Genomic DNA, 16,410 nt, shown 5'->3' with positions numbered 1-16,410 from the left:
AAATTCATACAAATTACAAATTACATACAAGTGATAGAAATGATAGAATCACAAATTACATACAAATGATAGTCAAATATTATGTTTAGTTTTAAATACCTTGAAATGAGACCAGAGGCTTTACAAGAGGCTTTACCAGAGGCTTAATTGTTCTTCACTAGAGGGGAGATTGAGATGAAATCGAGAGAGAAGGTGGAGGCTTTGAACAAAATCGAAGGTTGAGCTTGAGACAAAGACAAAATCAAAAGTTGAGCTTGAGAGAGAAAGTTGAGCTTGAGAGAGAAAGTTGAGTCGAAGAGAGGGAGAGGGAAATGATTTTTGTCGAAGAGAGGTAGAGGGAGAGGACATTCAGACAAAGATATATTTTATTCTGACACAGATATTGTATTAAATGAACTGATAATTAATGCACATATTCATCATTTCGTTTATGCCTCCATATTCCTTCCAACAATGTGTCCATATTTTGCTGGAGATTTGCAAGCCCTTGCGTGGGATGCCATATTATGCTGACAATGTTATCTTTGACACGTGCCGAACTTGTCTTAGTTCTATGGTGGAATTTATTGAATTCGAGGCAGCATCAGATGGAGGTGGATGCACTGATTTCGTTACTTTAAAAGATATACTAACATTTGTTGGAGAGGCTGTTGATAAGATAATTCTTACAATGGATGGTGGTATACAACCTGATACAAGTATGAGTCCCTCACTTTCTTTAATGACGGAAGAGCTTCTCCATTTTAAAAGCTTTATGATGCCTTTAAAAAGGTTTATACCAGAGGAGCTATTACATGGCGGTTATTGTTACACAGAGGCCTCTCAAGGTGAACCTTATACTTTAACATACACGGAAGATTTTATTTTTATATAATATAATATAAGTATTTTTATATTCTTGCATCAAATAACCTTTTTCACTATTTATTGTAATTAAAAATAAATTAAAATAAACCACAAAAAATTAACATAATATTTTTATATTTATTTTAGTTACTTATAATTTCAGAAACATTTCACAGCTGCTATTTCATTTGCCTCGCTTTTGCCCCTTTGGTCACTTCCCCCTCATTTTTCAAACCCTTATTTCATTTCCCCCTTTCAAACCCTCGATTCATTTCACTCACACATCCATTTCTCTTCAAACCCACTTCACAGTACCAGTTGCCCTGTAGGTACTCTCTCTCTCTCTCTCTCTCTCTCCCTCTCTCTCTCTCTCTCACTCTCTCTCCGTATCACTTTTTGATTTTTGTTTGAGATGTATGAATGTGTTCTACATTTATGTTTTTCTATTCTCCATAGCTCTTTTCTTTACAACCTGACTATGGGTTATTCTCGTAATCATGTGGGTTGTGAGTTTTAGGGATGCATGTTTAATTCAGTTTATTTTATGCTTAATTTTTGGTAATATGCATGTTTTTAGGTCATATTTGTTTGTGGGTTATGTTTGTGGGTGTTCTATTATTTGTGGGTTATGATTTTTTTATGTCTCTTGCTTCATATTTTGCTAATTGGGGTGATTGGAGTGTTTATCTGTTAGCATTTGTGTGTTATGGGTTATGTCACATGTTTTTAGGTCGTACTTGTTTGTGGGTTATGTTTGTGGGTGTTCTTTGATTTTTTGAAGGGGCAACAGAGGTTCTAATGTTTGTGGGTTATGAGTTCTTATGTGTCTTGCTTCATATTTTGGTAATTTGGATTTTTGGAGTGTTTATGTGTTGCCATATATCAGTGTCTTGTTCATGTTTTTGTTAACTCATGTCTTATTAATATGTTTTTGGTTATATTTTGTAGAAATTAATTATGGCCCCTTCAAGGAAATCAAAACTGACAAAATCTTGTCCCAATACCACTACCACCAACCTTTTAAAGGCACTAAAAAGAAACAAATCGATGGAGACTGGTGGGGTAAAAGAAAAGTCGAAAAGGAATGTGGTGCAGCCTTCCCCTCAAGATTCTTCCCCTCAAAATTCCTCTCCTCAGTCCATAAAGAAAAAGGCCATTTCTACCCGCCTACAACAGCAATTGAACAAGAAGAGGAAACGGGTGGAAGAACCAGTGGCTAATAAAGAAGGAGTTAAGCTATTAAAACGGGGTGCAGTTACGATGCATAGGATTATTAGGAGAAAGATGTTGGGAGAGAAATTAACAGTGAGTTTCAACGCAAAGGGTGAGCCGTACGGTGCCGTTGCCACACAGATGCAATCTTACATTGGGGTTCTTGCGAGAACTAAGGTCCCTATTTGGTATGAAACTTGGAAACGAGTGCCAAAAGAAAGAAAAAACAAAATATGGGATTGTGTGCAGGTAAAAACGATTCCATGACACTTTGTGTTACTAATATTTCTAATTTCTATTCATTGTTGAAGACTTACTTACTTATTAAACATGCTTATGATTGTAGATGGCGTTCGATGTGCCATTAACAGCAAGGAGGGTTGTGTTAAAATCTGCCTGCCAGAAGTGGAGGGACTTCAAGAGCCGTTTAACAACGAATTATATTCTACCTTTTCGTGAACAACCTGAGTTGCTTGCACATCCACCGGCAGACTATACATTTATTGAAAAGCCACATTGGGACATTTTTGTTGCCGATCGTTTATCTAAAGATTTTCTAGTGAGTTCCAAAAAATTTTTGATTACAAATTGATGCATGCTTAGTGGTGTGTGCTTATATGTTTGATATTCTTTTGTAGGAAATACACAATAAGCAGAAAGGTAGAAGGAGCTTGAATCTATATGGTCACTACATGTCTCGGAAGGGTTATGCCAACTTGGAACAAGAAATTGTAAGTATCAATATAGTCATTTTTTTCCACTTGACATTGTTTAATTATGTTCAGACATTAATTTTTTAAACTGCTCATACATGCCAGTCTGGTGGTGATCCTGAAATGGAGATAGACCGGGCAAGTACATGGCTCCTTGCACGGTGTGATAAAGCTGGGAAGTATAAGTCGAAAAAAATTGAGACCATTGCTGAAGATATTGTAAGGGCCTGTTAATAATAAATTTTTTATATGTGTATTATTTTTATGTTCCATCTATATATACATGATAACATAATTAAATTGTGTTTAGGTTAAAGTGTTATTCTTGTGTTCAAGTATGGCTTATATTGGTGATTTGAATATATCGATTTCCATGTATTTAAAGTGTGTTGTTTAATATAGGAGAAGATGAAGAAGAAAGTTCATGATGGGGATTTGACAGAGGTAGGCACGGATGATGTGTTGACCAAAGTTCTGGGGAATCCTGAGCACCGCGGAAGGGTCCGTGGTCAAGGGAGTTATGTTAAACAGTCTGTCTACTTCAATCTTCCCAAACAAAAAAGGAAAAGCCGAACAATTGAAGAGAAGATCCAGGAAGGTATTCAGAAATTTATGACAGAAGAGACTGATAAGATTATTCGAGACAGAGATGCATTTTGGGCTGCAGAAATGGCGAAGCTCAAAGAAGCTTTAGGTTTAAAGAAATTGTTTGCTGAAGAGAGTCCAAATATTGGTTCACAACAAGGAAGTTGTTCGAAAGGAGGAGTTGCTAATTTGGAGTTGGAGTTAGTAGCAGCGAGAAAGAAACTAGATCTCGGTGGAGATCAAGGTTCTGCTGAAGAGAAAGATGCTGAGAAGGATGAGTTTGTAGAGAAAGATGTTGCTGAAGAGAAGAATGGGGTTGAAGAAATACAAAGGGAGGAAAATGGTGAAGTGAAGGGATCTGAGGTTCTTGAAGTTGTGGACAACCCTGTGCACAACCCTATGGACGACGCTGCATTGATAAACCAACGTCCTTCTACATGGGAATTGTTCATTGAAACCCCCACCAATGTTGTTGCTCATGCAACAGTTGACATGGTTTCTACTGTGCTTCACGGAAAGCCAATTGGAGAAGATAATGCACGAGTCTCCATTACTCATGTAATTCAAGGAGCTGCTCACATCCCGTTTCCAATCGAAGATGAGATCACTACTGTGGAACAAGCTGTTGGGACATTTATTGCGTGGCCAAGAAACCTCTTACGGGAAGTGAATGCAGCCAGTGATGATATGGTGAAACCTCGAACCGTGAAGGTACTTTTGATACCCCAGCTTTTCTTTGTCGTTAATCATGTTAAGTATTACACTAAAAACAGAGGTTGAATAATATAACTGTTGTATAGGCCTCTCACATGTATTGAGGTACTTAATTTTTATTTTATTTATTTTCATGTACGTGGCTATCCATAATTAAGAAAATATGTTATCTAATATGATAAATTATTAACGTATATTTGGAATTATATATATCTATGCTTAGATTTTTTTATCAATATTAAATTGTCCGTTTCTCAAATCACTCGGCGAGTCTAATTTAGTTTTCTCTTCTAATTTTTTTCCCAATTTTTCTTTACAGGGAGGCAAGAAAAATGGAATAAAGAAAATGAAGAAGGTGAATGAGTTGGTCTCGGAACCCGATTCTGTGGTTAACATGGGCCCTGACTTTCCTCCTACTTTAAAGAAATTATGGCTTTGGGCAAGTGCTACTTTAAAAGATGGTCGCTCACACCCTTTTCAGTTATCCAAAGAAGCTTTTGGATCGACTGATAAGAAGTGTTTGTTTAAATCAGACTTTAAAGCTTTGTGCTTTGGAGGTGAAATTTCAGGAGGAGTCATTTGCATGTTTATCAAGTAAGTGCCAAACTTGTAATTTTCCCTATACTTTTCTATTAGTTCCTGAATGCAATTTATGCATTTTAGTGATGATTGTTTACTTATTTTTATGTAGTGTTCTCCAAGATCATTTGAGAAAGCACAAAATGACAGACATGATAACATTTGTTAATCCGTCCAAGATTGGCGCCATCGGTTGTGGTACTCCAGCAGCGAGATCACGTGCCCTCTCTCTTAGATTCAAAGATGCCAAGCCAGGCCAAGTTTTTCTTTTGCCATATCACCACACGTAAGTACATGTCTTTTTTCTATTCTTTCCCCTGATTATTAATTTTGATTTGTCCTATAAATATAAATATATAAATAAATAAATAAATAGATGAATATATATATATATATATATATATATATATATATTTGAATGTCTTATTTTTGGATATGTTCAAGTTGAAGAATGACTTGGTTTTGACTTGTAGGAACCACTGGGCACTTACTGTGGTTAATCCAAATGCACAACTGGTTTACCACATGGACCCGTTAAAGCGGCGCATCGCAAATGAAGAATGGATCGAAGTGGTTAACAAGTGAGTTACCTATACATTCTGTGTTCATTTTTTAATCAATTAAGGAGAAATGTGTTTATGCTCCTTTATTATATTTTGTTGTAGTGGCATCAAAATTTACAGGGAGGAGGAGAAGATAATTCTCAAGAAGAAAATAAACTGGGAGAATTTAGCGGTATAAATATCTTCATACTTCAAGTCTTATTGAGTTCTGGAAATTTTACGAGTGTAGCATTTTACGTGATCCTTTTTTTTCAGGGAGTTCCTGTCCAGACTGGGACCACTGATTGTGGTCTCTTTCTAATGCATTATATGAAAGAAATATGTCTCGACAAGGAACTTAAGTTTGCAACAAAGGTATAAAATGTACAGTTTCCAGTTTTGTGCTGAATTTCATGTGACCATTTATCATTTTGCACCTGCACTAACAATTTTCCTTATTTCAGTGGGCGCGAAGGACCAATGTTGTTTGTGATGCCGATGACCTCAATGAAATCAAGTGTACGTGGGCGAAGTACTTCATGAGGCAGCATGCTATTTAGGCCGCGTACTTGACTGGTTTATTTTAGGATGCACATATATATATATATTGGGATGTCGTTGAATTATTCGTTGTTTTTGTTGCATGGATTTAGACTTGTCTCTCATTTTGGATATGTGCATCCAAAAATATATTAACACTGTCCAGGAATGGTTAAAGAGTTTGTTGGTTGGGTTTTTGGTGGATTTTGTTGGTTGAAAGGTGAATAGTAGTTGGTGAATATAACTAGTTGGTGGATAATTAGTTGGTGGATATATATATTGGTGGTTATTGGTTTGTATTTTGGTTTGTACTTGGTTGGTTTTAATGTTGGTAATGAACACTATTGTTTACCAATGTTTGGCATTGTTAATTATATTGTCCAGCCTATTTTATTTATATCATCTAAAACCATTGTGTGTTATAATTTTAGCTAATGGGACATTTAGAGGGCCATTGTTACAAGATACATAATACAATGGTCACTCTGATAATAAGTATTGTGTGACATAACTCAAACAACACTCCTTGTTATTAAACCATTGTCCAAAAAAACGAGTTACAAGAGTATATTGAAACATAAAGACTTGTCCAAACATTTAAAAGACAACAAAATGGATGAAGAAAACTGTTGTCTCAAGACCTACAAACAACAAAATATGAAAATAAAAATGTTGTCTAAGACATATACCAATAAGTAATAGTAGTAATAAACCATTGTCTAAATCCATGTTATTCGAGCATTTGTGACAAAAACCGTTGTATAAGAGCTGTCACACAATAGTTTCAGTTTGTAAACTATTGTTATAAGGAGTTTTACACAAGTGTATCTATTTTCTAAGCCCCTTGTGCGAGGTACTTAACCACCAGCCTCTATAACACAAACACACTTGTCGGATACTCTTATTAACAACAATATTTAAACATAAAACCCTCGTCTAAGACATATACAAATAAGAAATTAGTTATAATAAAATGTTGTCTAAGACATATACAAATAAGTAATAGTAGTAATAAACCATTGTCTAAATCCATGTTATTCAAGCGTTTGTGACAAAAACCGTTGTATAAGAGCTGTCACACAATAGTTTCAGTTTGTAAACTATTGTTATAAGGGGTTTTACACAAGTGTATGTGTAATATAAACCCGTTGTAGAACATACTAAAAAATGAGCTTTTGTTATACAAATACGCTTGTCGCATACTCTTATCAACAAGGGTATCTAACTACATAAACTGTTGTCTGTATTGCTACTAACAACACAAATCCAAAATAAGACTATTGTTGTCAAACCCTTATAACAACACTTTCTTAAACAAACATGTTGTTGTTTCCTGGTCTGGCACAACACGCCCTAAAATATAAACAGTTGTGCTTCTTTTTCTCACACAACGGTCGGTACCGTTGTCTGAGGTGCGTATCAGACGGCACCTCAATAGACCACGGTTTTCTTTGGCATCAGACAACGGGCAAAAACCGTTGTCTGATGCCAGTTTTGTTGTAGTGTATATTTATTTCACCTATTCATGAGTAGCTAATCCTTTGATCCAAGAGTTAGGTAGTATTTTTTGGCTTAATATGTTTGTTTAGTTGGATTGTGTTTTCTCTTGATTTGTTAATCTGTCATTGAGCTCTTTATACAATTACAGGAGTAGCTAACTTGTAATTGAATCTCTAGGAGTTATAACGAATCGGGAGAGGAGTTATAATTCTAGTACATGATATGATGGACACAATTTGATGTATTAGATCGGGAGATTGATATGAGAATTGTGAGACATAAAATCCTTGGTTCTTAATAGTTTACAAGTGTTCTTTGATTGACCATGGGAGTGGATTTTAATGGATAATTGTAGGCATTATAATTTACCTTGGGAGAGGATTTTATAAATATTAGAAGGATTGTTTTTAGCAAACAAGAGACACAAATTAGACATTCATGATAGCCATTGAAGAACTCTAATTCTTGGGTTGTTTTCTCTCATATTTATTATATAGTTTATTTATTTATTATATTAATTAGTTGATAACCATACGTCACCAAATTCTTCTCCACACTTCTGAATTGCAAGAGATAAGAGATTTGAAATTAGTATTGATATCAGTCCTTCCCTGCGAACGATACTCTTCAAAATACTCGACAACAACTTCTGGCACGCTGATGGCTGGGAGGAGGCTGCTCGTGTGGTTGCTGTTGCTGCTGTTGATACAAGGTCCGCAGCCTTTCAATCTCCCTCTCCAGTACTTCATGTTCCACTAAAAACAGCATAGAACATATTAGTGCCCAAACAAATGGAAGAATATACATAATCATGTGATCAATTATTAAACTAAATGTATACAGAAAACTAGCCCAAGAGAAATTAAGATGTTCCAAAAAAGTGTCCAATTTTGGAAAAAATATATTTCAAAACACTCATGAAAAAAAAATTAAAATTGTGGAGTGCAAAGTGAAAACCTGAAATCTGTTAACTTTAACGGTCAATTAACGGAGATTGGTCAAAAGGGTGCAAAGCGAAGCGCTTTTCAAATTTTGGGGTGCATACTGCCAAAAAAAATTGTTTGAGACCAAATCGAAAAAGCGTCAAAACATAAGGGGTGCAAAGTGTCAATCACTCAAAAAAAAATAACAATATTAATTATACTCGTTTGGCTAAGTTGTACGGTAGAATATTTGTTATTTGATTTTATAATATTTTAATATACTATTTATATATCTTTGGATGATCACAAGACGGTCAATTGTTTTTATCATGTGAATTACTGCTGTTTAAAAACAACTTGAAAAAAAACTGACAAGAACTTACATTATGTAATGCTTGTATGAATTTTTGTATGTGCCGCCAAGAGAATTGACATCCCAACAGATAGTGTTTCTCTCAAGCAGTCCCAAAGCTGGAGGCAACATGCTCCTGGGTAATGAGGCTTAGACGATCTTGCATGACTTCCACCGACTGGTAATTAAGAAGGAAAACACAACCTTGTAAATATATAGCCTGGAGGTTAATCCACCAAAATCTTCAAGTTCTAGGAATTGGAAGAATGATTCCCGAAGCCTGTCCGAATTCATGATATCGTCAAACCCTGGAGCAAACTGAGCTACCTGATCCTTAACAGAATCAACAAAGTGATATTAAAGAAGCCGGCAACATAGTTTACTCTATTTGTTATATCTCCCCTTACCTTATATACGAAAAATAGAAAACTCCAGAGTATATCTTTCCACGGGTCGAAGCAATAAAAAAGCATTTGGGATTTTTTCTATCTTTTTCTGTTAGAATTCTAAAAAGATTGAATTTCCTTTTTTTCTTTCAATTTAATACAATATGAAAAAAAAAAAGATACTGGAGATGAAAGCATTTTTCCCATATCCATTCTCCACAACGCTGTCGGAACAAAAATATCGGATACAAAAATTAAATCTACAGATAATAAAAATTATTCACTGAGAGATAAAAAAAGGAAAAATCTGACTGATAGAACAAGCACGATAATAACGAAAACATATACTATTTATATATACTATTTATATATCTTTGGATGATTACAAGACCTTCAATTGTTTTTATCATGTAAATTACTGCTGTTTAAAAACAACTTGAAAAAAACCTGACAAGAACATATATTATGTAATGCTTGTATTAATTTTTGTATGTGCCACCAATTAAGAGAATTGACATCCCGACAGAAAATGTTTCTCTCAGCCAATCCCAAAGCTGGAGGCAGCATGCTCCTGGGTAATGAGGCTTAGACGATCTTGCATGACTTCTACCGACTGGTAAATAAGGAGGAAAACACAACCTTATAAATGTATAACCAAAACCTTGTACAGGTAGATTCTTCAGCGACGTCCAAAAGAATAGGAGAGCTTTTCTCTGCCCTGCTGACATATACTCACCACAGTCTGCAATTTAAGAGGGTGATTCTTAATAATGTTATAATACCATAGCTAGTCGAAAGAATTATAAGTAGATAACTCATCAGAACTTTCATAATATTATGGATCATGTCATTGAATATATATAATGGAAAATATATACTGGCGGCCATAGTCTGGAATTTATATAAGATTGGGGACCAACTCATAAGAAAAGCAAAACTTATGAGGAGAATATGTAAAACAAAGTGCATTGTGCACAGCTAGTCGAAAGGAATAGAAACAAACTTGGAGTTCTTTCATGCACTGCCATACAGCATCCAATCAAAATCTTCAAGTTCTAAGCATTGACAAAATGATTCCCGGAGCCTGTCCAAATTCATGATATCGTCAAACCCTTGAGCAAACTGAGCTACCTGAGCCTTAACAGCATCAACAAAGTGATATTAAAGAAGCCGGGCAACATAGTTTACTCTATTTTAACTATTCACCGGAAAAAAAGAATCCATCAGGGAAGAGCTCAATAGTCTTGGAACCAAAGTTGTCGGTTTCGACAATAAATGTTAAAGCTAGAGCATCTTGATCAACTTCCTCTGAATCCATTTCCAATATTCGCTTGCAACTAGTGTAGAAGACTGGATTTGTATCCCGTATGTCTTCCACGGGAACTTTCTTTCCATCCAGTTGTAGAAATAATACTCTATCAGAGACAATGCCAACCTGAACTTTGTGAATTAAAAAGCCAATGCAACTACTCTTCAAGCAAACTTGAAGTATTCTAGGTGGATTGGATCCACCCTAGTCATTAATTTTAAAATTTGAATTTATCTGAGGATAACCAGGGAGGGATTCAAGGGAAGTATGGGGTGGCTGTGTTCCCCCCAATCCAGACTATCAGTTTTATGAAATTAACTCGGTGAGGTAATCTCAGTTGACCACCTTCAATGTATAAATTCTTGAAATACTGATGTTGAAAGAAATCACTATATCAAACATGGCAGCATATAACCGATAAGAATGTAAACAAAATATAACTTCTACGAAATCATATATAGGGCAAAGTAGAATGACAGAAGCACCAAGCTTACCTGGATTCGGAAAAAACCTTCTACGATCATTTGGACAAGCTACAAAGAGGGCATTTCGAGGGTCAAATATGGCTTGACAAACTAAGATAAACCACTCCCTCAGAACACCGGGGCCAGTAGCTTCCTCATCTTTAAACTGCAAATGTAAACTAGCTTGAAGTGTTTCAGCCTCAGCATGTGCAATGTACTCAAAAGAATCCTCCGAAAATCGTGATTTGTTGATAAGGATCTCTAGGATCAGACTGTTATCCTCATCACTAACTCGTGAAAGTAACATCATTGCCAAATGCCTTCTGCACTCAAAAGTAGTCACCTCTTTATGCTCCGAAATCCATCCATAATCATCATCCTTGCTAGCAAATTTAATAATTAAATAGCAGAAAGAAAGCTTCCTATTCCTCAAAGTTGTCCAAAATTGTCCTGCTAAGGCTGGGAAGTGCTTAGACATGTTATTCAGTTTCATTATGATTGCAACATACTGGTAGCACCCAAGATTTTCAATCTTTGTGGGGGAAAACTTCTCCCATTCTTCAAGACAACAATCCATCTTATTCAACGGCCTAAAGAAAATCTGAACCATGATATTAAATTCTTCATCAGCCCATTCCGAGAGACCTTTGTGTGACCATGATACTTCAAGCATTTTCTTGAGTTTGGTTACAGAAAGGTCTCTCAGAGTGGTCCTTATCAAGAATTTGGTATCATGGTTCAGACTTTCTTTAGGCTGTTGAATAAGATGGATTATTGTCTTGAAGAACTGGAGAAGTTATTGCCGACAAAGAGTGAATATCTTGGGTGCTACCAGTATGTTGCCATCATAATGGAACTGAATAACATGTCTAAGCACTTTCCAGCCCTAGCTAGACAATTTTGGAAAACCTTAAGGAAGAGGAAGCTTTCTTTCTGCTATTTAATTATTAAATATGCTACGAGGGATGAAGATTATAGTTGGATTTTGGAGCATAAGGAGGTGATAATTCTGAGTGCAGAAGAAGGCATTATTTGGCAATGATGTTACTTTCACGAGTTGGTGATGAGGATAACAACCTAATCCTAGAGATACTAATCGATAGATCACGATTGTTGGAGGATTCATTTGAGTACATTGCACACGCTAAGGCCGAAACAGTAATCTATTTCACAATCATAACTATATAGAAAAGGAAAATTCAATTGATATTCTAAAATCCAAATAACCATGGCAAGCAAATGGGGATCGAAAAAAATTAGTATCAGTAATTAAGTACTACCTAACTGTCTATGCAACCGATAGACTATTAATATGCACAAAATTAAACTGAATTAATCGTCCCCGAAACCAGAAAATACTTGGAAATGCCCTGTATCCATATCATCATCACTCGGCAGCAAATCAGTGAAATAATCGGTTAGGTTTCTTCTGATCAGGCTACGTGCTTCTCTGTCCCAAGCTTCACTCCCCGGATTCCGTTTACACAATCTCCAAATTAATGAACACAGCATCATTTTCACCAGAACATTCCCCTAGGGTTTGCTCCGGGTAAAGCTGCTTGCTCTTATAAATTAACAGCTGCTCGTTCAATGGAATTCCAGCTTTCGATTGTATCAAATCAAGAACGTACTCAATCGTATCGTTGACATGAGATCGAATAATTAATGGTTTCATTTCAAAAAACAATTTTACAAGGAACTGTATGGTATAATTTCGATTTTGATTTCGATGGTTCAGAAGTAGTGGTGGCATAATTTTCCGATTTGGGTTTGCAGGAATCGATGGGCTGTATTGTGTGTGTGAGAATGAACAATTTAGAGACGGCTGATATGAATAATTTTGGAGTTCATGTGGCTGTACAGAAAAAACCCTAATTCATGTGGCTGATATACTGGTCTGGATTTATGTACATTTGAATGCATCTATATTTCCGCCCACTTTTTGGGCCTGTTGTTTTAAATTTTAAATGTCCCCAGAGGATCATAGTTATCAAGCTTTAGAATTTTAGCTTTAAGTTCGTAGCACCGATTCAAATAATTTATTATTTATTATTTATTATAATTTTTTTGTCCTTTAACCAGATAACATTATCATCCAGTAATATACATATTACAGTATCGTTATTTAGATATAAATTTTTTGCAAATTAACATTTTATCCTATTTAAATTTTGATTAATATTTAAAAACAATATTCTCAATTACATGTCGTGATATGAATTTGTTTTAGAAGCATATATTTTTTTCAGTAAAATCATGACATTGTTTATTATGGGAAATTTATTCTCCAATCGGCTTGTATAGTCTTTAATCTTTAGTAAAATTGGATTTTTTTTGGTATAATTGTTTTAAAAGTAAAATGTGTAATTAAAATTAGTTGGAGATCTTGTTGGTTCACGAGTTGTAGTTATTTCGATAGTTGTTGGACAAATTTATACTCTTTATTTTATTAACGAGCAAATCTTTAACAAATATCAAACTACCAAATTTCGTTATCATCAATTACTTTTTTAAGTTAAGAATTTGGGAATAGAGGTAATTGTAATTCTCACCCCAGCAACTTTAATTTTAAAAAAAATGTATAGAAAGACTTAATAAAAAAAACATATGCAGCCCAAAATTCACTATTACAGAATATACTTTTTGCAACGGAATTTTTGTGTTGTGTCTATTAAAAAATGTCGTCCAACTCTTTTTCTAGCATCGGTTTATAACTACTTAATCCACACATATAATGAATTTTTTTGATTTATAGCGTTCTTCAAATAACCAACATTGTATTTTACGTCGGTAAACAATAGCCACCGCTTAAAAGGAGTTTTCTGTGTCGATTTACGGAACACCGAGACAGTAGGTGACATTTTCTACTGTGGTTCACCAAATAACAACGCTATAGATCTATAGTTTCTAGAACTATAGGGTCGTGAGACAATTATCCAGCGTAATAGAATGTTTTTATAAATTATTTAAAAATCTAAAAAATAGTTATTGTATATTTGTTCCATCGGGTTTACGGTTGATTTTAGTCAAAAATCACCATATAATTTGCTTACACCAGTTTGCTCTCGACAAAATCAATTTGCAATACCCTTGACAAAAACCAATTGCTCTCTTAATTAGTCTGCTCAATCTCTCAATTTGCAAGACCGTCGATTTATATTTAACATATGAAGTACTGCTGCTGTTTAAAAATAACTTGAAAAAAACCAGACAAGAATGTATATTATGTAATGCTTGTATTAATTTTTGTATGTGCCACCAAGAGAATTTACATCCCTGACATATGGAGTAATGCTTATCTCAAGCAGTCCCAAAGCTGCAGGCAACATGCTCCTGGGTAACGAGGCTTAGACGATCTTGCATGACGTCCAAAAGAATAGGAGAGCTTTTCTCTGCCCTGCTGACATTCTCGCCACAGTCTGCAATTTAAGAGGGTGATTCTTAATAATGTAATATCATACCTAGTGCATTGTGCACAGCTAGTTGAAAGAATAGGTAGATAACTCATCAGAACCTGCATAATACTCCCTATGTTAGCATATAATAGTCGTTTGACTTTTTTTCACATACCTTTAAAAGTTTTGGCCGTACACTTAGAAATATTACTTCTAATTTTTTTTCGTGGACAAAAATATGTGAGTCATATTTTTATTTACAAAAAGAAAATTTTAAAAATAATATTTCTAAGTGTACTATCAAAACTTTTAGAACTACATAAAAAAAAGTAAAACTACTATTATATCCAAACAGAAGGAGTATTAATTAGGATCACGTCATAGAATATATAATAAGAGTAGGTATTACTGACTCATACCTCCCAGAACCAAGATATCTGAGGATCAGTTTCCTCATAGCCATTGTAATCAGTGTGAGACTTCCAATCCTCAACACATAGAGGTCTTTCACTGCCATACAGCATCCAATCAAAATCTTCAAGTTCTAAGCATTGGAAAAATGATTCCCGGAGCCTGTCCGAATTCATGATATCGTCAAACCCTTGAGTAAACTGAGCTACCTGATCCTTAACAGAATCAACAAAGTGATGTTGAACAAGCCGAGCAACATAGTTTACTCTATTTTTACTATTCACGGAAATATTTTTTCCATCAGGCAAGAGCTCCACAATATTTTTGGATCCAAAGTTGTCTGCTTCGACAATAAAAGTTAAAGCTAGAGCATCTTGATCAACTTCATCTGGATCCATTTCCAAAATTCGCTTGCAACTACTGTAGAAGACTGGATCTGTATCCCGTATGTCTTCCACAGAAACTTTCTTTCCGGCCAGTTGTTGAAAAAATACTCTATCAAAGACAATGCCAACCTGAACTTTGCGAATTAAGGCCAATGCAATTACTCTTCCAGCAAACTTGAAGTATTCTAGGTGCAATGGATCCACCCTAGACACTGCAAATTCGGACGAGTCATTAATTTAAAAAATTGAATTTATCAGAGAATAACCAGGGAGGAATTCAAGGGGAGAATATGGGGTGAGGTATAAAATTTTTAAAATACTAATGTTGAAAGCAATCACTATATCAAACACCAGGGCAAAATATATTAAAGTCACCCATACGATTCATACTCGCAGAAGCATAAACAAAATATAACTTCTATGAATCATATATAGGGCAAAGTAGAATGACAGAAGCACCAAGCTTATTACCTGAATTCGGAAAAAACCTTCTACGATCATTTGGACAAGCTACAAAGAGGGCATTTCGAGGGTCAAATATGGCTTGACAAACTAAGACAAACCACTCCCTCTGAACACCAGGGCCAGTAGCTTCCTCATCTTTAAACTGCAAATCTAAACTAGCTCGAAGTGTTTCAGCCTCAGAGTGTGCAATGTATTCAAAAGAGTCCTCCAACAATCGTGATCTGTCAATAAGCATGATCTCTTGGATCAGGTTGTTATCCTCATCACTAACTCGTGCAAGTAACATCATTGCCAAATGCCTTCTGCACTCAAAATTTGTCACCTCTTTATGCACCGAAATCCATTCATAATCATCCTCCTTGCTAGCATATTTAATAATTAAATAGCAGAAAGAAAGCTTCCTATTCCTCAAAGTTGTCCAAAACTGTTTTGCTAAGTCTGGGAAGTGCTTAGACATAATATTCAGCTCCATTATGATTGCAACATACTGGTAGCACCCAAGATTTTCACTCTTAGTCGGCAATAACTTCTCCAGTTCTTCAAGACAAGAATCCATCTTGTTCAGCAGCCTAAAGAAAGTCTCAACCATGATACTAAATTCTTGATAAGGACCATCCTGAGATACCTTCCTGTATCGAAACTCAAAGAATAGCTCCTCTGTAATAAATGTTTCTACAGGCATCAGAAAGTTTTTGAGATAGACAACCTCAGTCAATAAAGGATGTGAGGGACTCATCCTTGTATCCGGTTCTATACCAGCATCCATAGAATGAACTATCTCATCGGCAGCCTCTGCAACAAAAGTTTGCATGTCTTTTATAAAATTAACAAGATAAGCATAGCCAGCTCCATTCGGTGCAGTCTTCATCTCAGTACATTTGACCATGTCACTAAGACATCTTCGGCACGTGTTAAACATAGCATCGTTGCGGTAATATGGCATCCCACGCAACGCCTTGCAAATCTCTAAATATATTGGTATACATTGTAGGGAGAGATGTCGAGGCAGTAAAGAAATTACTCTTGAATCAACTCATTGCCAAATATCATATTTGTTGGGTACAGAACTTGAAGAAAACAGAAGATTT

At 35.3% G+C, this 16,410-nt stretch overlaps 1 protein-coding gene and 1 pseudogene across 1 annotated transcript; one reads left to right on the top strand and one right to left on the bottom strand.

The window, feature by feature from the left end:
• The first annotated feature begins 1,040 nt into the window (after nt 1-1,040).
• On the top strand, nt 1,041-5,390 carry LOC135149687 (uncharacterized). Its single transcript, XM_064085484.1, has 10 exons — nt 1,041-1,175; nt 1,795-2,307; nt 2,405-2,617; nt 2,697-2,789; nt 2,877-2,990; nt 3,174-4,067; nt 4,390-4,664; nt 4,762-4,935; nt 5,123-5,230; nt 5,315-5,390. The coding sequence occupies exons 2-10, from the start codon at nt 1,804-1,806 to the stop codon at nt 5,388-5,390; spliced, it is 2,451 nt and encodes an 816-aa protein (XP_063941554.1). The 5' UTR covers nt 1,041-1,175; nt 1,795-1,803.
• Nucleotides 5,391-13,965: 8,575 nt separating this feature from the next.
• On the bottom strand, nt 13,966-16,208 carry LOC135149686 (E3 ubiquitin-protein ligase UPL5-like; annotated as a pseudogene).
• Between the last annotated feature and the right edge of the window lie 202 nt (nt 16,209-16,410).

Source organism: Daucus carota, chromosome 9 (genome assembly GCF_001625215.2).
Source record: "Daucus carota subsp. sativus chromosome 9, DH1 v3.0, whole genome shotgun sequence".
In the NCBI taxonomy this organism is placed as follows: Eukaryota; Viridiplantae; Streptophyta; class Magnoliopsida; order Apiales; family Apiaceae; genus Daucus; species Daucus carota.
Note: the sequence above shows the minus strand (reverse complement) of the source record. Positions and strands in the feature narration are given on the sequence as shown.

What these genes read in the sequence shown, in the direction of transcription:
- LOC135149687 (XM_064085484.1), top strand. Translation starts at nt 1,804, where the DNA reads ATGGCCCCTTCAAGGAAATCAAAACTGACAAAATCTTGTCCCAATACC. An exon ending in AAATATGGGATTGTGTGCAG is followed by an intron (nt 2,308 to 2,404) that starts GTAAAAACGATT and finishes TTATGATTGTAG; the next exon opens with ATGGCGTTCGATGTGCCATT. An exon ending in AGACCATTGCTGAAGATATT is followed by an intron (nt 2,991 to 3,173) that starts GTAAGGGCCTGT and finishes TGTTTAATATAG; the next exon opens with GAGAAGATGAAGAAGAAAGT.